This window comes from Pinus tabuliformis, chromosome 7, assembly GCF_031772625.1.
Source record: "Pinus tabuliformis cultivar Carrire ecotype Pingquan chromosome 7, CPIR1, whole genome shotgun sequence".
Lineage (NCBI taxonomy): Eukaryota > Viridiplantae > Streptophyta > Pinopsida > Pinales > Pinaceae > Pinus > Pinus tabuliformis.
In genome coordinates this window covers 1,121,824,164-1,121,846,593 of record NC_142293.1, presented here as the reverse complement: position 1 = coordinate 1,121,846,593, position 22,430 = coordinate 1,121,824,164, and the positions used below count along the sequence as shown (strand labels likewise).

General features: G+C 41.9%; 1 protein-coding gene across 3 annotated transcripts in view; it reads right to left on the bottom strand.

Annotated features, from left to right (window-relative positions):
• Positions 1-22,039, bottom strand: part of LOC149251460 (uncharacterized) — a 194,063-nt gene extending 172,024 nt beyond the window's left edge. Inside the window, exons 1-5 of one of the 3 annotated variants that reach the window (XR_016265984.1) lie at positions 21,658-22,039; positions 21,298-21,407; positions 1,161-1,505; positions 933-1,043; positions 562-720 (exon numbers count right to left, since the gene is read on the bottom strand). Coding sequence is in view for 2 of the 3 variants with exons in the window: in XM_089456531.1 (XP_089312657.1) it covers positions 562-720; positions 933-1,043; positions 1,161-1,436 (546 nt within the window). In the remaining variant the exon portion in view is untranslated. The remainder of the gene's footprint in view (positions 1-561; positions 721-932; positions 1,044-1,160; positions 1,506-21,297; positions 21,408-21,657) is intronic. The other 2 variants (XM_089456531.1, XM_089456532.1) reach the window with 2 other exon arrangements.
• Positions 22,040-22,430: the final 391 nt, after the last annotated feature.

Below are 22,430 nucleotides of genomic sequence, written 5' to 3'. Positions count from 1 at the left end.
CCCTACCTACTTCATATGCTCTTAGAAAATTATTCACCATCTTCTTGCTTTGAATGTATAAGATTGTGGACATCTGGAGAAAAATTTTGGCATACATTTTCCCAACCCAATACTCCTAATCATATCAACCTGAAAAACATCTTACTCTAACCTTAAAAAGACAATTAAATTGGCAACGAAAATGATAATAAGTTTTTCACATGCATAGAAAAAAGGAGTCTAACGTATGTACATGGATTTGACTAAAGTTTTAAAATTTGAGAAAAAAACATTATAATCCTAAACATTATGTTCTGTTTTTACCTTTTTAAGAAAATAGACTTAGTTCAGCAATTAGTTTGTTCAATCATATACGTCACTTGAAAGCAGCAACACCAAGACAAGATACTTGCATGGACCTAAATACTCCTAGTGAAGACAATTTTGCAAAACCTTTAGGTCTAGGGAAGATGATTCCCAGACCTTATTGTGGTTTTAAAGATCTATTATTCTCATTTTGTAGGTCCCAAATTTGTACACATAACCTAAAGCTGTGAATTCCAAACCTTTAAATCATCTTACCTCCTCAGAAGTAATCTTGGCCCTTAACCTAGTGCTACTGCCACTGCTGGGTATTCCTTCTGCTTCCACATCAGAAGCTTTTAAACTAATAAGCTCCTTGCGCAAACCTTCATCTGTGCATCCCACAGCATATGCAGTAACCCCAGCCTTGATGAATTCCTAAGGATGCATATAATGATGTATCCAGATGCATTAGATACCAATCCTCACAGAAATGACATCCAGAAATTTAACAATACACCAACTTTCTCACTTCATGGAACATCAAGCTCTATAGAATATTCATCCCTCTGAGTGAATAAACGTTTTCTCAGTCAGCTCACTTAGTGAAATCAAATGAAATTAATAAATCAACAGATCAGTAAACATACTCTAAGCTTCTCACCACAGCCACGTTCTACAACATTTCGGTATCGTCTATGTAGGCCAATAGCAATATTTCGAGAGGAACGGAACTCGTCATCCAGTGATGATCGAACTGGCTGACAGTGTCAGAAAAAATCTAACAATCAGTACTACAAAAAGATTGCATGATTTCATGTTTAAAAGCAAAATACAGTCTTTGGCTCTCATAGTTAGAGACTTGTCAGACTACTTACCAGAATATTACGTGGTTGTTTTTGTTGCTTTCCCTGAACTCTGCTGCCAGCAGTTTTGATGCATCCATAATGTTTGGCTTTAAATATAGCTTTGCTGAAACCCACAAACCTAAAGAGTCTTGCTTGTCTAGGATTGATCTTGCAGCTCGGGTGACTTTTAGCACCAGTTAAGTAGTTATCTTCAGGAGTGTTCTGGAAGTCTCTCCAACTCAATACGTGTCTATCATGTTGCAGATAAGAGAAAGTAATCACGTTTGGCACTTGTAATATCTGCATATCTGCTTCATAGCATCAACCACATCTAGACTGTGGACAAATTTGGTCTGAATTTGATCACAGCAATTCCTTCAGAAAATGCAACAAGTAGGGTTAACAGTGAATCAGAAGAAATATATTATTAATTACTGGATTAAGCATGACAGAATCTATCTCTTCCCTCATAATGGGAGCATTATGGCAACAGACAACAATTTATTTTCTTTTAGATACAAATTATATGTCTTCAAATATGCACCAGAGTTACAACAGATAGATGTAAGAATTACATGAAGCCCTCTTGTTACATCTGCTAATACCAAATGGGACGGTACTCGCACAAACTAGAAATAACAGAACTGTGAACATAAAGAATATCAGTGGAGACACCTGTGCATCCAAGGGTTGTATAGCGCCTGCAAATCTGAATAAATGGAGGAATTTGTCTCCATGAATAATAGCTTAAAGTTGATTATTATTGATAAAGATAATATGAGATACATAAGATAGGGAGAAAAGCCATATTTATAACAATAAGATGAACAAACCTTAACCCTACCCCTATGGCATGTGCCTAGGCCTTTATTATATAAAGAAGGCCTGTGTACACATATGACCTTATTATAAATATATTGCCTCTGTTGTCATCATAGTTTTAAAAACCAGCTAGTTCAAACCGGTAACCAGTCAAACCAGCCGGTCAGATAGGCTTCAGTAATGAGTTGGCAGAAAATCCCAGTTTGAGGGCCAGTTTGTACCTACACTGGCCAATTCAAACCAGTAATCGGTTAAACTGACCAGTCAGATAGGCTTGAGTAATGAACATGTTGATTTGGGGTAGCATCGGATGTGCTCTAGCCACGAAATTTGGTGGAGAGATTGGGGCAGAGGAGATCTCCAATACCTAGAAAGGGTTTGGGCAGATTCTAAACAGATCAGGAGATATTAAAATAATTAATATTTTTAATGGAGTCCCTAAGTCTAAACTTAGGAAAATAAAATATTAATGTGTATTAATATGAATCTGTGTTAGAATAGTCCAAAAGACATGGATCAAGCCAGATCTAATCTTAGCCGTTGATTAGGGACTTAATCTCGGCCGTTGATATGTCAACGAGAAAAGTATAAGAGGAGGCTTGAGAGTCACCTGGAGAATACACCAGAGTGATTAGTCATCCTATTTTCTAGAGCGTGGTTTGCTAAGAGAGACAGAATTAGTGATCGGGAGAGCAGCTCAGGGGCATTGAGTACAGAGAGACAGAGACGCAAAGATAGTGTCTGGAGAGCATCAGAGCAGCCAGAGGGAGAGACTCAGGAGCAGCCAGTGCTCACGCAGGGGCACGCAAAGGCATCAAAGTGTTGCGCAGAGCACCAGAGGGGCCAGCGCAGCTGACGCAGAGGCTCAGAGAACTGACGCGGGGCCTCCTGGGGCTGACGCGGGCCAAGATAGGCTAACGCAAGGCCAACGCTAGGCTAGGAGAGGCTAACGCAGTCCAGATTGGGCATACACTGGGGTTTTTGGGGCAAATTGGTGCTGAGTAGCTACTGGAAGGATTATCCAGGGTTTCAGCCAGTAGATTTGTTAGAAACTGAGAGGTATTACTGCCAAGGAAATTCTTTGTTGGGTAGGCCAGTTTCGGCACTCAGATTGTACTCTAATATTGCTTAATAAGAAAACCCTCAGATAGCTACACCGGTTTTCCCGCATTGGGTTTTTTGGGGACATTAGTTCAATAATAATGGTGTCATATGGTGTGTTTGTTCTTGTTTCTTTTAGTTGCTAATCTATAATATGTTGAGCATGCACTAGCATTTATTTTCAGTATTTGCATTGTAAATAACATGTTAAAGAAAATAACAAGTAGGTAGGAATAAATCAAATAAAGTGCATGGAGGGTTTCTAACTGAGTAAACTTAGAAACTTCAGCAGAACAGGTAGAAAAACACAGTTTGAGGGCCAGTTTGTACAGGTTGGATTACAAACCAGCCGTTTTGGTACCTGTTATAGCTCAATTTAGTAGGGGTCCTAGGAGGGATTCCTATGGGAATACTACTAGATCAAGTGGCAACAATGGGAGATGGACCCACTGCCACCTCAGTCACTGTCCCTTGCTCTTTACGGACTTTCACCGATGGGAGGAGTCCTAGTATGAGGGAAATCACTATGAATGATAAGTCAATGATTGGATAAGCAGTGATTTCTAGAGCCCATTCATAGAAGAGAATCAAATGATAAGGTTTGCTTGCTTTAGAAGCAAGGTGTGGGGCACTCCAAGAAAGGTTCAGAGGAGGCCTAGGCCTAGGGATTAGAGATATTTTCTTGATAAGGGATGCCCTAGACCTAAGATTCCTAAGGGAAGAAGGCTTTCGAGGTGGCCTTAAAAAATAATGAATGATGAGGGTATGGGACCACAAAGAAGCCCAAGAGAACCCAAGCAAAGTCTAGGGTTTCGGGTGAAACTTCAAACAAAGATCTAGACCAAGAAAGGGAGAAGAAGAGGATCAATGAAAAGTGGATTTCACTTGAATTGTAATGCAATGACCCTTGAGGAAGTCCTTTACCAAGGAAACCTAGGAACAAGAACGATTTTGGACCTAGGGCTTGGGATATCTCTAGCCGTGAGAAATGTTTCAAAATTTGTGAGGACCAAGAGAAACCCCCAGCACGGGTGTAGTCCAACACGCTCTCATAATGGATGACTCAAATGAATTTCGCTTGATGCCCTAGGAGACCTCTAAGGTTAGGGCTTAGAAAGTTTAGAAAAGGGGAAATAAAATTTCTTTGAGGTGATCACCAAGACAAGGATCAGTGCCTAGCCTATTGGGAGAATGGAGTCAAGAATGATATTTGATTTTAGACCTTTTGCTTCATCAAGGAGTCCAATATGCAACTTCGCTAGTCTAGGAGGTGCTAGTTAGGTTACACAAGGAATTTAAATTTCGTTTGCAAAGCTAGATGGAGTTTCAAGGTTGAATCTTTCAAAGATAACCCCTAGGAACATTCACTCTTGTTGCCCAATGAATAACGCATGCAATAGATCAAGACTACCAAGTGATTCAAGATTTTCACATAAATTTAGAGCACAAGCAGCATCATGATGCAATATTCCATACATTAGACATATGAAAATTTTGCATAAAAGAGAAACTTACATGGCAAAAAGAGTATATCCATTCATCATATTTGCAAGAGAGAAGCTCCAAGATAGAATAACAACAATCCAAACATCAAAATGCATTAAAGATCCTCCAATTCGTCCATCAATAGGTAGTGCGAAATTCTCAAGAAGAGAAAGATACAAATCCAAGTGATGATGAGGAATGAAATGAACCTCTCATCAATATATATGATCCTCTAAGGGATTTGAATTGCCTAATTAGACCTAACAATGCCCCTAATAATAAAATAATGTATCCCACGGGGCTTTGGATTGACGGTGAATGGGTGTACTATTAAGGCACTCCTTGTGATAGGTCACCGGTTCAAATCCCCCCTGGGTGCTTAGGTAATATTATATAGAAAAAAAATAATAAAATAATGTACAAATAACAACCTTTTGGTGACAAGTGTAGTACTCTGATACTCAAAGGAAATTACTCTGATACCTAAAGTGCAGAATTCTGATGCAGAGCTTAAAACAAATATTATTTCGTATTTAAATTCCTAAATTCATCCAAATTTAGCAACTACAATTTAAACAAGAATTTATCAATCTAATACACAGACATCTACTTGGTTTCTGTGTATGAAGTTGAGCATGAGATGTTGTAGCTCCAAATCCGCTCCCATTACCAAAATAACCAATTCCTCCAAACCAAACTGGGCATAACTTTGGTACCCAGCTCCAGAATACTTCAAGATTTCAACACTCTGGCCTCTGTGCCCAAAAACTTCAAGAAAAACCAAGGCTCAGTTACCATCAGTAACTCTCCTTGAAATTCCTTCATCCAACTCCAGAGAAAATATTAACACACTAAAATTTTCACAATATAGTCATGGAAGAAGAGCATCCTGAAGAAGAGGATGAGGTCCATGGTTTGGAAGATAAGGGTAGCGCCCCTTTCTTAACAAAATCTACCTATGAAGAGGCACTATTCAGAGGCACTGCTTGTAAGTTTGTTGTAACTGCAGAACAACAAGCTCATCAGCAGCAGCAAATAGCAACAGTTCCTCTTATCCTCCAAGAATCCGAGCCTAAAGCCAGCACATCTTCCCACGACTATACAGATCTGTAAATTCACCAGCCTGCTATTATACCTAGCACAGTGATCAATAAGGGAGAGGAAAGCTCCTCATCATCTATTGTCCCTCTGCCTGCTCAAGCGATAGTCCCTCAAAGTTGCCCCTTGAACTCTGAGGCAGGCCATGATTCAAAGCCCAAGGCTGATACTGATCATTTCAGCCTTGATATTCTAATGACTGCTCAGGTGGCCTCCGCACAGATTGAAAGAGCAGCTTTTCAGATGACAGAGGAAGAGGGTGCACAGTCTTGGAACTCCTCCTTGGATGCAGACTATTCTGATAAAAATGAAGGAGCAAATGATGTCTCTGTGTCCCCTGCACAAGAATACATTGTTTCATCATTCATATTAGTTGTACAAGCCTTAAAAGACACAGAGAAGTACACAGCAATGATTATTCAACAGGTGTACACAGGCTCCCATGAAGAACATCCAAGGAGGAAAATACAAAGAGGGGAATTGAAATTTGATCCATATCTGCCCATTAAGCTCAAATCTCATAAACTCTTTGAGGTAGAGGATCAAATAAATCTTGTTTTGCAGCTCTATGATGAAGGGGCTGAGAGCAGGAGAAACAATTTTGGTGGCCCATCAGTTGGCCAATTTTTGAATAATTATGTTGTCTAAGGTCCTCTGGCCTTAATGATTGTAAGCAGTTTCTTTTTCAGGTTTCTATTGTAGACTTAGTTGACTCCATGCCCAATGGATACTAGGCAATGGTTTTTAAGCTGATTTTGTATGAAGGCAGTGGTTTGCAGTTCTTGAGACCTCACAAAGACGATCTCATCCCCAGAAGGAGCCAGTGTTAGCTCTGCTACATGTTGCTGATTTTCAAAGAACGAAAGTAAGCTCAGTCCTTGGTTTCCTGCTCAAAAGAGGTCTGCACCGGTTATCCTCCTCCTGCTCCTTCACCTCGCTTACTCCCTTTCACCCTGCTGCCTCCATTTTTCCCCTTGTCTTCCACTGCTGCGATATTGCGATGCGATCTGATCGCTATCGCAAATCACACCCATGTGTGTTATGGCTCCGCCCTTTGTCTTCCGCCGATGCGATATTGCGATGCGATCTGATCGCTATCGCATATCGCATCCATGTGTGTTTTAAGGTTTCGCCCCTGACTTCCGCCGATGCGATATTGCGATGCGATCTGATCGCTATCGCAAATCGCACCCATGTGTGTTATGGCTCCGCCCTTTGTCTTCCGCCGATGCAATATTGCGATCGCTCCTCCGCCGTCGGATCTGTCCGCCCACGATCTGACGGCTCGCGTTTGTTCGCTCTCGTTTCCTCCTGATATCTCCCTCCAAGTCAATCTCTGTCGTTCATCTGTGCGATCCAACGACCGATAATTGTTCCCGTCATACTCATGCCTCCGCCATATTGCCCGTGTCCATAGCCGGTTCTGTGCTTCCGAAGGAAGAAGGTGGCCAGTTTTTCAGCTCTCGACGTAATAAATCCTCAACAACTGCATTTAACAAGAAAGCATGGCCGAGAAGGAAAGGACCAGCCTCGAGCAGATCAGCGCATTTATCAGTTATGGAGTTCCACTCCACCTGCTCGAAAAGTACAGCAAAGCGCCAGAGAACGTCAAATTCATCAATTAAGGCAAGCAGATTGTAGTAGAGACTCCATCAGAGAGTTAAAGCAGTTGGTGGTCAATTATGACCCCTCCACGCATAGAACAGCAAAACATTTTTGTAAAGAAACTCTATATATACCCAGAACAGAGATGTAAGGTTCAACTTCTGGAGACTGTAACTACTGTGATACCTGTAGCGTCTGGTTTTCATTTTCAACTAATACAAGCTTCTTTTGTTGTTAATTGCTCACTTTCCACTTCTTCTCTGTTCCAGGCTGTGCCTGTTATGCATTTGTCTTGAATTCTTAATGTTTGGCATTAGAGGGGCTATCATCCCACCTTTGTGTTAAAGTCTTGTTTATTTCAGTATTCAGGTTTCTGTTTGCTTAGTGACAGAGAGCTGTCATCCTGTCTGTGCATTAAGAAACAGATTTGCATACCTTTTTAATTGGTTGCAGCCGGCCCATGGTCTTGTGCATCTGCTGGTGTGGTCAGTATTCTCCATCTTCACCTACTCTTTAAAGTGCGAGTGGTTGGTGGTCTAAAGCCTTGTAGTCTGGGGGTGCTCACCCATGTCTGGGGTTAAGCATAGTAGAAGTGGTTATCTGGCTTGAATATGCATCATTCCTTCCATTCATCCACCATTTTCCAACATTTTTGTTGAGTTTGTAATGTTCCCGAGCATCTTCGAGATACAACCTAGGAGAGTTTCTTGGGGTGATAACAGAGGGCACCCCATTACTTTTGAGAGTCGAAATATCCTACCACATGAGAGGTCATATTCCATATATAACAAGGAGATGTTGACCATAATGCATGCATTGGCCAAATTTAGACATTACTTGGTGGGCAACCGATTTCGGGGGAAGACGGATCACAACAATCTTTGCCACTTCATGGGGCAACAGGGCCTCAATGATAGACAACAAAGATGGGTTAGCAAGTTGCAAGCCTATGATTTCGATATTGAGTATGTGCGGGGAAAGCACAATGTGGTGGCATGCACTATCCAGGATACCCGCAGGTCTTTCACTCGTGAGCATTTGCCATGATTGGAAGGCACAACTATTAGTAGAGTACTCCAAGGATCATCGGGCATGCGAGATCTTGGAGGGCAGTTATGTAAAGGAGCACTACAGGGTAATGGAAGAGATTATATACTACAAAGGGCGCATATTCTTGGTTAAGAGGTCCTAGTTGAGGGAGCACATCCTTCGTGCAGCTCATGATTCTCATTTGCCTGGACACCAGGGGTTTAGGAAGACCTATATGGCAATGAGAGAGCGCTTCACCTGGAAGGGCCTCAAAGGGGACATGTTGAGATATGTGCAGGAGTGCAAGGCTTGCAAGAGGAACAAAGGGGAGTTGACCCATCCAGCGAGACTATTGTAGCCTCTTCCCATCCCCGAGGGGAAATGGGAGAGTATCTCTATGGACATCATCACCAAACTTCCCTCAGTACAAGGGAAGGATTGTATTTTTGTGGTGGTCGACCAGCTAACCAAGTTTGCACATTTCTTTGCCATTCTGACACAATATTCAGCTTCATAGGTGGTAGAGTTGTTCTTTAAGGAGGTCTTTCACCTGCACGGACTCCCTAAGACTATAGTTAGTGACCAAGATAGCCTATTCATGGGGGATTTTGGCAGGAGCTTTTCAGGCTAGTTGGCACCGAGTTCACCCTGAGCACCAGTTATCATCCACAGATCGACGGCCAGACAGAGAGGGTGAACCAGTAGTTAGAGGGATATCTCAGGAACTATGTGACAGGGTAGCAGAGGACTTGGATTCAATGGTTGCATTTGGGAGAGTATTGTTACAACACGACACATCATATGGCCATTGGTATGACTCCTTTCTGTGCTCTATATGGTTATGATGCTTTGTCTTTTGCTAACATTGTTTTTGGAGACAGTCGGGCCCCAAAGGACAAAGATTGGATCCTAGAGAGCCAAGATATCCTCAAGGCTCTTAAGGATAACTTGTAGACAGCTCAGAATCAGTAGAAGATGTACGCTGACAGGCATCGAGTGGAGAGGCATTTCGAGGAAGGGGACTTGGTGTACCTTCAATTGCAGCCATACCGACAATCCACTCTGAAGCAGAAGGGGGCCGAAAAGCTGCAACCAAGATTTTTTGGGCCTTACAAGGTGATCAAGAGGGTTGGAGAGGTGGCTAATGAGTTGGAGCTACCACCGGGGAGCAGGATCCACAATATTTTCCATGTTTCATGCCTCAAGAGGGTGTTGGGGCAACGGTTTACAGCAGCTGTGGAGTTGCCTCCACTTGATGATGAGGAGCGCCTAGTTTTAGAACCGGAGGCCATCTTGGAGACCAGGGAAAGGAAGCTCAAAAGCAAGATAATCAAAGAATACTTGGTGCATTGGAAGAGCTTACCAGATGAGGATGTTGGGAGGGTGAGCACATACTTGAGCATCCAACATTGAAGTTGTTTGGGGACAAGCTACATTTGGGAAGGGAGGACTGTAATGTCCCTTCCTAAATTAATTTGGAACAAAATTAATCACCACATTTTTGGGCCAATTTTGGAGGTGATGGGGCCCATTCGATTTTATTAGGAGGCTTAGACTTTAGTAGAAGTTATTTTGGTATGGTTAAGTTACACGTGGGGGCCACCCACACTAGGAGAATATGCACTCCCTAGTTCAAATTGCATGAGAGGGGAAGTCGATGGTTAAGTGTGGGGCCCACGATGGAGGGAAAATGGGGGGAAAAGTGCTCCACAAAATCTATAAAAGGAAGGCATCTCTCCTCATTTCATTATCTTTTGGCATATCGAATTTCTCTTTGGTTGCTCGAGCTGCTTAGCCGAGCCACTTATTGTTTAGCAAGAGTTCTTCAAGCGGAGAGCTCACCCTTTCTTCGAGGGACTTCGAGTGCCACCTTAGAGAGGTTCATCTACATTCTTTTGAAGGAGGTTTTCATTGTGATTTCCAGCAGTTGCATCCATCATCTCCAGGTGGTGTGTATTTCTAGAGGATGCAGTGAAGGGAGGCCGAGTTGTGATTGTGACATCTTCCAGAGAAGTTTTAGCCAAGAGAAATTTCAGAAAGGAGGCATAGGTGTTTGCCTGCCATTTTGGTGAGTTTTGGAGCTGGAGGAGAAAGCTCCTATTTAGTGTGACTTTTGCACTTCGTGGGCCAGCGCAGAGGAAGCATATTGTGCACGCATGGGAGGTGGAGTCTCAGCTATTGAGGCTGATCTTTGTCGAGATAGTTAAGGGAAGCACTTGTGGAGGAGATTGCTACTTTTCCAGAGCCTTGGAGGAGGATTTTGTTGGTATCTTTGTAGGTCATGTGCTTCAGCAGTCTTAAAGGGCGTAGGACCTCTTGGAGGTCGATTTTGGGAGGTTAGAATCAAACCAAACCCTTTCTGGGTTTTTGTGGGTTTTGGTCAAGAAGCTTGGGATTAATTTTGCAGCATTTTCTAAGCACCGAAGGTGGGGTTTCTAGCAGTTCCTTTCCAGCCAGCAATGTAGTTTTCTAAGCAGTGCAAAACATTGGAGGAGCAGTCATTATCAGCGTTTGAGATCACTGTCTTATCACCTAGGTTCTGTCATGCTTGCCATTGACGCAAGCTCAGGTGCATTTCTCCATACTATTGTACTTGCTCCATTGGATTAATAAAATTGCTCAGTTGGTTCTTACTTCTGGAGTTTTCATGATTATTTGTTGAATGTTTAAAATTTGTGTGTTGTAAATCGATTTTGCTTTATATATCACTCTTTATCCAAGTTTGGAGCAATACATCATCACAAAGTGGAGTGATCAACCCGCCAACCAAATCCCTAGATCCCTCAACCATACTAGGAGCTCATAACTCCCACTCCTCACGGGATGTTGTGTAGCACTGCTACCTGCTAGAACCCATATGGCCTCATCTTTGACCCCTGTATGTATCCCTTGGGTGGACCCCAAGTATCAGGAGTTTGTCCCACGCAAGCCAACCTACCATGCTCCTGCCAAACAACGCAATGAAATCCGCTATCCCAACTCCTGACGATACACCTGGATACTACTCGGAGTCTGGGTGCCCTCCTGTAGACAAATTCTACCATCCCCTGTCCCTCGGGTTCCTATGACACCTCAGACTGTCTCGCCATAAGTGCATCACATAGTTCCCTTGCAATCGACTCCCCATGTGTGAGCCTAGGAGTGGAAAATGCTACCTCAACAATAAACCATGTCACCCTAAGCCTGTATCTATCAGCCCGTGCCTCCACCAAACATCTCAACTGGAGAGTCATGGGTGGGTAGGTCCCCAAGGGTAGTTTGCACTAGTACTGAAGAATAACCCTATGGATGCCCCTCTATCTGCCTCGGATTTGCTGATAAACCAGTCAAAGACTTGTCTCTGTTGACATGGTGTCCTCAGGAGCTCAATCGCATCCTCGTTGATCTCGGGTTAGCTGCACCTAACGGAACACCTAATGTCCATGTCCACAAGTCTCATTGAAGGCAACACTCCAAGGGCCTGTTGTGCTGCACCATATGCCACTGCATAGCACCAAGTACCACCACACTCCTCGACATGCCACTGTATGTCGCGGCCTGTCCCTATACACCATAGGATATCCCCGACTACAGCTATACCACCCTGTACCATCTCATGCCCTATCTGTGTCAAGGCACAAGTCACTCCCCGCGTGTACTCAATGTGATGTAAGACACTCCTCCAAAACCCAATCCGAAACACTACGATACACCATCACGCATCTCCATGTCCACCTGTTGACCACTGCTCAACGCTAGATGCTCCCACACATCCCTGGATGTGATGGCCTAGAGTTGTGTCTCTACGTGTTAGCCCACACCAAATCCGTATCATCACCTCCATCATCACATCACTATACCCGCCGATGAATGGATCTTCACTCCAAATCCTCCTTGAGGGAACCAAGAAGTGAATCTCCCTATGTGTCAGTAGTGATGCCACCACTGCTTTGCTCCTCTGCGTCCTTTGTGCCCCACACAAATGTGAAGAATCCCCAGCTCCATACAAGGCACCGTCTGGTGGCCTGCCAATGCCACCTCCTCCGACAAACTCCTGCCAAAGTATGTTGATCACCCTGTGATCCCATGTACAATCATCATACCAAGACAACCCAAGGAGTCTATCCATAAACTAGTTGGCCACTGGTGCTAACTGAAACTTCCCTATCGAATGTGCACGCTCCATTGCTAGGTCAACTATATCGTCCAAGTCGTAGTCAACCGGCATACCCGGGAAACGGTAGGTAGTCCCACCCAACTCCCAATGCCAGTCTGGGCTTTCGGTATCCCCAGTTCCTGGAAGCTCCTACTGAGCTACACCCAGGTCCACCACCATCTCCATAGCCCACTCCATCGGGTACCAACTCAGAATCTCTCACCATCCAACCCCAAGAGAGGGATCGAATGCATGAACTCCCGTACATAGAACAACCCCAACATGCAAATGTTGCACCCTGTTCAACTCCGATCGTCTCATCCCGCTATCTAGGCCAACACATGAGATTTGACTAGGTAGCTCTGTCTCTCTCTCTCCAATGGGAAAAGGTGACCCAACAGTGTTGCTAGCCCCGTTTATGTATGCCTAAAGAGGGTTGCTCTGACTCTCCAATGTGCCCTCTAACTGTACCATTAGGGAATCCAACCATTCCCCAATGTGAGCCAATTGGGCCGTTGACTCGACACAAACCACTCTCATGCCCTCCAGCTCCTCGTTCTGCAGCAGAATAGCCTCTCGTACTGATGTGGCCTTCCTTTTTAATGCTAGAAGGTCGGCCTGAAACTGATGACACTGTTATGTGCGACCATTGTCCAACACCTTTGTATCTCCCAGTGCCTCATCAAGGGTGGATATGTCTCCTGACACCTCACCCATTTGTTGTGTGCTATTATCACCCAAAACCCCAGACACGACCCCAGTCACCACCTCAACGGATGGCCCTACTGGGGTATGCTCTACACTCTCCACTAAGATGTCAATCGGCACGGTCAAGGAAGTCTCCAACACAGGTGACCTTTGCGCCATATTGGGTGTATCTACTTGCTCCCCACAATCCTGTGTAGATGGTTGCACCCCACAGCCTGTGCAACTCTAGTGTCTCTTATGTACGGAAGAGGATAGATTTGGTCCAACACCTTCATCAACTGGGTCAAGAATTCGCGCATATTAAATTCCCCTTGAGCCATGGGTCGTTTATGGTTAAACCTATCACTATGTATACATGCACAAATCTTCCCTGATCTAGTTGGTTGCCCCACAGCTGGCCAAGATCATGGCTTTAATACCACTGTAATATTCCTAATGGAAATTTACAATGATAAACAAGCAAATATAGCAAAAACACGCACATAAAATTACACCACATTAAACACCCAGAAAATGCCAAAACCTGCGCTGAGTTGAGCCATTTTATTGAGATAAATGTTGGGTACAAGATAAGATCAGAATGCATGCACCCTGGCTTGCTTAAGGCAAGCTAACAATGACAAGGTGATGAAATTAGCTGCTCGGACACAAGTGTGATTGTCCCCAACCAAGCTCTACGCTATCCCTCTGAAATATACACTGTTGGCTGCAAGAAATGGTTGCTAGGGCCTTCTTCGATGCTCAAAAAATTCCGGGAAATTAACCCTGGGCTCTCCACCAATAACCCACAAAAACACACGAACGAATTGGCCAAATGTTGACCTTCGAATTTCGGCCCAATTTCCCCCTAGCTCCTCTAGTTGTTAGCTGAGTTGAGACCCCTGTTTGGCCTCTCAAATCTGCCCAGAAAATTCTGCCAAATTAATTTTGGTCTCTTCTCAATAAACCCAAAAAAACCCAGAAAGGGTTTGTCTTAGTTTTGATGCTCCAAAATTGACCCCAAAATGCTTGGCCCTTCTCTACTGCTAGGAAATGTCATCTGTGATAGTTGGAACCTGTGTTGCATGAAACTTCTAGGAACCCGACGTTTAAGGACGTACCCGTACCTGAAACTCCGAAACTTGACCGAAACACGACCATAATGTAATCATATATGAGAGTTAATATAGACTTGGTTTTCCTTCCAAATTGTCATCTATGGGTCTTATTCCCTTTTTTTCTTGCATGATGTTATGTTATTCACTTATGTATAAATTTATGTTTATATATATAAACATATATGACGTTTCAGACGACGTTTCAGCTGACGTTTACATTTTTAGGAGGTGACGTTTCTAAACGTACCCGTTTCGGAAACTCCGAAACGTTTCGGCGCTTCGTGCAACTTAGGTAGGAGCATTTTCTGCTCTTCAAAATCTAGGTAATATCCTCCAATTCCCCTCCAATCAAATCCCAAACAAATCCAGCTCCTTAATCCCTCTCACGGGCCTCCCAGAAAAAGCTCCACTACTCCCTGCACAGTCATGGGAGAAAATAACGCAGGCCCAGCCACACAAATTCGTTTTGTTGAGAAAGGCACCACTTCTCCTGGAAATTTCCTCCTCCTCACAAGTATTTATGTGAGGGAATATCCCAGCAACGACAGATCTCTTCCCTCTAGCACAATACCTCTCCAAGCCCTGCGTAACTCCCTTTTCTGCGTCCCACTGATGCCAAAAACTCGTGCTACTGCATGGTATCCTCCAAGGTTCCAAAAATAAGTAGAATTTTCCTCCCTAGGGTGGAACTCGTGGTCCACCGAAGAAGAGGGTGAGATTTCCCCTTGGAAACCTCTAGTGCTAAACAACCCCTGTGACTTAGCTGAACAACTTGAGCAACAATGTGTGAAATGTCAAATGATTAAAAGGTGTTGAATGATGTTGCCTTCCTCTTATTTATAATTGTTGCTCTCTTCCTTCACGTGGGTCCCTTCATCAAGCAATTTGAGCTCCCTCCTTAGCCATTCGAATTTCTCCATCGAGGGGTTGCATATTTCATCGTGGGGTGGTCCCCACATCACATTATGTGATTAATCTTCCCTTTGTCTAATGTTTGTGGCCTCACTACCACACAACATTAAATTCATTAATGACCACCCGCTTTTCCTAGGTTTGTATCCAAAATTTTCCCCATCCATCATTTACAAAAATTGAGAAAGGCCCTTAGCAGATTTTTATTGCAAGGGATATTACATTGACCCAGCCTTGTAGGGGTTCAGTTAATGCCTTTGTGAAAAGCATAACTAATTGTTCTTCTAATATGTCTGACACCATAATCGCAATTTGTTCAAATTTTGTAATACATTCTTCATGCGATCTAGTTTGTTTGAGTTGTGCCAATTCTCTGAAGTGTATGTCCGGGTTCTTCTGATCAAATCTATCTATCAACCTTTGTGTATAGTCTTCATAAGAAGGGATGTTTGTGTGTCGCAAAGTGACCACTCCACGATACCACCAGTCATGTGCGTCACCTTCTAGGTGTAGTGTTGCGAATTGGATGGCGTATGATTCTAACATAGGGTTGAGCATGAAGTAGGTGTCCAATTTTTGCACCCAAACCCTTGCTAAACATTTAGATGATCCATCAAATAAGGGAAGATAAAGTTTACTTACTTTGCACATAAAATCAAAATTTTGTTGTTCTCTGGGTCTATTATGGAACCCGATATTGTTGTACTCCCGGAAATTTAGGGTTGCTCGAGTGTTCTCTTATAGTGTTGCATACTCCTGGAAATAGTCATCAAAGGGTATATTCAACTATGTTGTTTCTTGAGTGGTTGTTTGTTGATGATTCAAGAATTGAGGAAGCAAGGGCCTGTGACTCCTCCTGATTATTGTCTTGTGACTTGTTTGAGGAACAGTGTTGGGGTGATGGTTGTTGCTTCCTTCAGTATTATCCCTATTTCCCGCGTTCAGTCCATTATTGCCAAGATTATTTATGTCTTGGACAATAACCTGGGCCATCTGTCGTTTCCCTTCCAGTAGAACATTGGTCATTTGTTGTTGTTGTTGTTGTAGTATTGCATTAAGAAAGATGTCAAGATCGTGATTCCCTTGCCCTATTTCATCCTCCTTTGTTGCCTGGTGGTTTTTTCTTTCTTTTTTTCTTATAGTGATGTTGCTTGTATCTCCCAAAAGCATGCAAAACTCATGCACTCATAGGCTGGCAAGATGTTTGCGCTCTAATGTTGCGAGCTAGGATAATTTTTCCCTAGCGTTTGTAGGGTATTAGGGTTTCAATCAAATTCTCTTTTAATTATAACAGTTGAAATTCACCATAATTAATGCATTCTTCAATGAACAGAGCTAACAAACAGAACGTTGTAGTATTTAGTAAATTAAATCAATGCAATAAACCCAACAACACCATAAAACTAGTTGTTCAATTCACATCATATGATTCTTATTCAACAATAATTCAAATGGAACAAACTTTAAAAGTTCAGTACCTAACCAGAAAACCCTATGCAATTACAAACTGCCTCAGATCTATATCTAATCTATGTCTCAGGAACCCTCTTCACTAGGTCTCCAACCAAATTTTAGATATGTTATGGTTTTGGCTTCAAACTAGAAACGAGAGCAACTCGGATTTCTTCATAGGTCGTGATCAAACCTATGGGAAGGTGTCGAGGAGACAATGAGGGAGGACAGATGCTCAATGCTCCTTAAAGACCAGTCTTGAGGTCTGACACAGAACTCGCACAATGCTGAATTCATGATCTGCCTCAGGAGATCCGCAAATGGCCACAAAAACCCTTGTATACTCCTTTTTTGGACTTTGGGGCACCTGAACCTTTATCAAGGACTTCAAACGTTCAGCACAGGGGCTTCACTTGTCTTCTAATGGAGACTCTGAGCCGAAACAGACTTCATTGTATTCCAAATAGGGCACTAAGACTAAAACTCGTTCTCCTTCTAGATGATATTCTTGTGTCAAAGCAAGAGATCAAGGAACTCCCATGCCTTTTGTACCAGAACTAGAAATCAAAGATCTCACACGCCTTCCAGGTGATATGCCTGTGCCAGAACAAGAACTCGCTGCCTGGATGATATGCCTATGCCAGAACAAGAACTCGTTGCCTAGATCATATGCCTTCCAAATGGTTATTCATGTGCCTAGAACAAAGGATCAACACCAACAGAAAATTTGTTGCCTCCAGATAGTATTCCTGTGCCAAAATAGAGAGAAAGATATAATGGTGTCAACTAGGGTGGAATCTTTCACCAATGAAATTAACAAGAAGGAAAGGGGTCTTAAAACTCTCAAAGCTAAGGCTAAAGAAACAAAAGAATTGATCCACACTTGATGATCCAAATGAGTTCATCCCTCTTGTATTTATAGATTTCCTAAAGGGGTTTCTCCTCTTAAATGATTGAGTAAAATACACTCCAAACCCCAACTTTGGGTTCCTCTGCACAATTGCCCCAAAACTTGCCCAGAGCTTTTTGGGGTTTTCCCCTTTATTGAGGACTATAGCCTATGGGGATTGATAGGCTACTTCATCCCTCATTGGCCCTTAATTTGGGGAGGATATTACACTCATGCTACAATCTTTGAATCTCAAGCTACAGTCAATGGAGACAAGTCTCTCCTTTCCTGCACGCTCTTGGCAAAATCGCAGGCACTTTAGTGTTGACCGATGTGTAACTTCTAATATCTATGAGAGTTATGTCAATTGATCTTCTTCTCCTCTAGGAGCTATACTTAAAAATGAAGAATCTCTCTCGGTCCCAGTCTTTAGGATTTGAACCAACAACCTTTTAAAATGTTAAGGAAGTTGAAGACACTATAATTGTTGCTTGTCTCCTACATGTATGATTCTAATGTTCCATGTGACCAAAAATTGTCTTTTAAAAAGTGGCTTCCTCTACATACCTAAGTCATCGTGTCCTTCATGCTATCAATCAATGGCTTGAGTCTCGATGATTCTCCAAGGTTTATCAATGGGTCGGTTGACAACTATGTCTCAGCAATGTATCCAAATGATTTTCCTCTTGGTTCTCTTATCTAAATTGGCTATTGAAAATGAATATCCTTTGATTAGGTCAAATACATTCCACTATGCCTCTCTCTCGTCTTGGTCCCAAGTCAACTAGGTCTAGTCAACTAATTTAGCTTCCATCAAAACCGACTACATGCTGTAGTGTGCACATTATTTGCTAGAAGATTATAAGGTGCCCTTAGCATGGATTTGACACCTCCTTTATGCACTCGTCTTGCCTTATGATCTCTCAGTCGATTCCTTGTGTCAGTGGACTACACTTCTCTTATTCAATTTTCTCTTTAAGACAACAAGCTTTCCTTTTGTCAACTCCACACAATGCCGTCATTTTTTTCTTTAGTGAGTAGATTTCATAGGACTGTTGTGTTAGTATTGTCTCTTCTGGTCAATTTTGAGCCTTCAATCTTTCCAGAGCCAAGCCATTTCTAGTTTGCTCATGATCTTTTTGGATCAGAGAGTTCGCAAGTTTAAATAGGAGATTGCCATGGTACCAAAACCTCCTCACTGCAATATCTACCTCCATCCTCTTCTTTTTGTTAAAACTCTCCAAGGATAGTTGGGGTCCAAAGCTTCTTAGGATATGAAGAAAAGAGAGGTTATGGTTGGACTTCCAATGCTGGATGAGAAACTACCAGGAGGTGCTATTTTAGATCTTCTAACACCTGCTGCAATTTCCAACCTTGTCCTAGCTTTCTTTACTTTCCATGCTTTGATGGTTTCCAAAGCAACTAGCTATTGGGCTGCAACTTCTTCAGTGCAATGATCACAAACCATGACATTTTTGTGTGGGACTACAAGGGTAACCAACCTCTACCACTGCCAAGTCTGGCTCACTCTGAATCTTGGCCATATAGTCCATTATCTCAGTAACTGCCCTCCAAATCCACCTACTATAATGGATATGTGAAACAACATGCATCCCGAATTCCTTGACTAACACACAACCAGACTAATATGCCACTCACCAACCTACAACTAACTCCTCACTAATCTCTCTATGGGCCTAATGCCCATCGGTCCATCGTACATATATTCTAATGTTTTCTTAAGCTCACCCTCAACCTCTCTTTCACTTGATGGTAGCTGGAAAATCAATTAGTGAACCAGTAAACCACTGAACCTACACCCCTGCCTGTTCATCCTGAGTCACTGAACCCACACCCCTGCGTGTTCATCCTAAGTCACTGAACCCGCACCCTGGCTTTCTCATTTATTCTGGTAAGGACAGAGTTTGGTACACCTCCCTTTCAACAACAGTATTTAAGATCTCACTGGTGAACAATGTTGGGAAAGGATCACACGAGATTCATTCGAAGTGTAAAAATCTACACATATCCTTAAACATCTAGTGTTTTGTTTTTTATTGCCACTGAACTCTTCTAAATCTTCCACTGGAATTACAAGGCTTGCATTCAATATTGTATCCAACTCTTGCTATACTTTCCCCTTCTACCTTAGGTTCAAGCAGAACAGTCTCTTCTTGAAGGTTTTGTGTCATGTTTTAATTCAATCTTCATTAATATGAAATGCTTGGAAATAGGTCACGATACTCTCACAACAGCTCTAAACCTCTATAATTTCTTCTTGTCCCTAGTAGTTTCCAATTACTACCATCATTGGTTCTTCCTTAGTAACTTGGTTGAGATTCCATCCTCTGGATGGTAAAAATGTCAATGTCCACCTAGGATAAATCTAGAGTACAGCTATTGTGCGCCAATTTGTGAACCTGTTATCATTGTTTAGTGCCAATAGTTGAATAGACAGTCTTGAATATAGACTCAATAGCACTAACGGAGGCAAGGGGGTTACTTTGAATGAGCTTGAGAGTGATTTTAGCCTTTTATGGGATTCCACTCCATGATTCATCATGTAAGCCATAATGTATCTTCCATAGCATTAGGACTTTGTACATTTATTTTATTTTTCTATATAATTTTTGGATTATTTAAACTATTTGATGTCCATTGTTTGTCTCTATTTTGAATCTTAATATACATTTCAGTTGACTATTAAGTATTTACATGAGTTGTAGGGTTAAAAACACTTTGGAATAAACAAATTTGCAAGATATGTAATACTAAGGAAGTTGAGGATGAGTTCCATTTTATTTGGACTTACATAATATAAAATATAATTTTAGTCAGTTTCATAATTTTAACTGTTTTTCCAGAACTAGACAGTAATGATTATGATGCTTTGATTCCCACCATATACAATCATAAAAATGACATTCTAAAGAATACAGATATAATTCCCCATATTTGTCCAACAGAAATGATATTCCAAAAAAATATTAATAATATGATTCCCTTTATTTGTCCAGTAGAACCTTATTGGTCTAGAGATGGTATACATCATTGCTTACATTGAACAATCTATTTTACAGATTTGTCCTGAAATTGTCAACCCTTCCCTTTTTCTTTTAAGAATTGAATATTGTATGTATCATTTTATATTCTTAGTTATGGCCTGGGTTTTTGTCAAGTTTTGCTAGTGGTTGAGTTGTCCCTCTTGGGTATGAATGTGTAATGACACTGCCTGATTTGTACGACACTTGTATCATTGATCGATATTTCACTTAGTTAAGTCAGTCATGCAGACTATATGAGTAAAAACCTGACTCCCCTAAAACAGCCTCAAAAGTCTTAAAAAAACAACCTGTATGCAAGCTTCTCTATCTGCAAACTCGTATGATAAACTTTGGTATCTACATCCACCACTCACGCTCTTCACACTAACACCCAGGCCAGAAATAGTTAGATGTGTTTTGGTATACAAAGTGGCAATTCTCCTATGGCTAAAGCCTAAGACTTGCCATTACCAGTTAGTGATTGCACCTACTATAATCTATAGTATATGCCATACTGCAAACTCAACATGAGCGATACTTGTAAGGGAGAAGTTGTATGTGCCAGATGCCTGCCTCTACCGCTCCCAGTGCCAGCGGGGAAGGAAGCTTGAGTGACTCCATTCCGTTGATGTTTCCACTATGAAAATGACAATGACGGGGCAAATTTCACATCAAAATGCCTTGATTTAACCCCATAAACCCCTTGTTATTGCTTCCTAGGGAAATTCTTTGATTTTAGCAATTAAAAAACATATAATTATGGAAATTCATCAATGATGTTCGTTCCCACCTGCTTTGGTCTAAGCCTCCTGTATTTGCTCTTGAATTGACACAAAATTCTCCCCTTTGCTGTGCAAGCAATTGGTCGTTTGGTATTTTAGTCTGTCCTTTTCTTCTCCTCTGCAAGTAAATAAAAGAAATCATGCATTAAAAGAAAACATGTGACGCCGAAAATACCAGAGATGATTCCGGAGCCCACGAAGATTAAGATCAGAAGAACTCAACTTAGAAAAGAATACAAATCAAGAACTTCAAAGACACATAATTAAGTAAAAAAATTAATGAAACTAACGCACATGGACAAACTCGAACTCAATGAATGAATGCAACAACAGATTGGGATTAAGAGTGGGGCAGAAGCGAAATATACCAAATGGAGAAAAGCGAATCACTTTCACTTATATAGTACAGGCAGGAGTAGCAGCAGATTCAGAAGCATGCATGCAGTTCCTGTGATTGAAAGAAGAAAACAATTTCATTAACCAAGCAATAGTCGAAATGGAATGCGGATATTAATGAATCGTGGGGTAATTCCAGGTTTAATTATTGGGTATATCCAACTCCAATTGGGTAGGAGGCTTATCTGGAGTTTAATTAAAATCCAGAGGCACTTGCGACCTCAAATCATCACAAGTGTCGAGATCTTCGATATCTGATTTGAATCTCCCCAGATACATAATCAGTTATAATTATTTTATTTTGTTTGAAAAGTAAATTTAGAGCGAAGTAAGAATGATAACTCCTACATTCCCCACCGAGCATGTCACAAGAAAATAAAATGTAAAAGCGTGTTCCAAATCTCCTCTTTGGAGGGATCGAGTTAAAAAATTGTTGTCGTGTAGGACAGAAAGAAACACTGTCTCTGGATTCACACTGCGTTGGAATTTGTCGCATTAGTGGGCAGGGCCTTAACAAATGATAATCTTGCAGGGGCAATCACAACGTGTTTGGCACGCTATCTTAATTACTCTTTCCCCTTCAGAGAATGATCGTTTCGCTATAAAGATTTTATGGACGCATGGGCTATTTTCGGTTATTACATTACTCGTGTAATTTGTTCTCGTGTGTAATGAGGTGGAGGAGTTAACCAGAAAGCTATGGAAATTCTAGTTATATTTAGAGAAAATTCGTTAAGGATTTTTG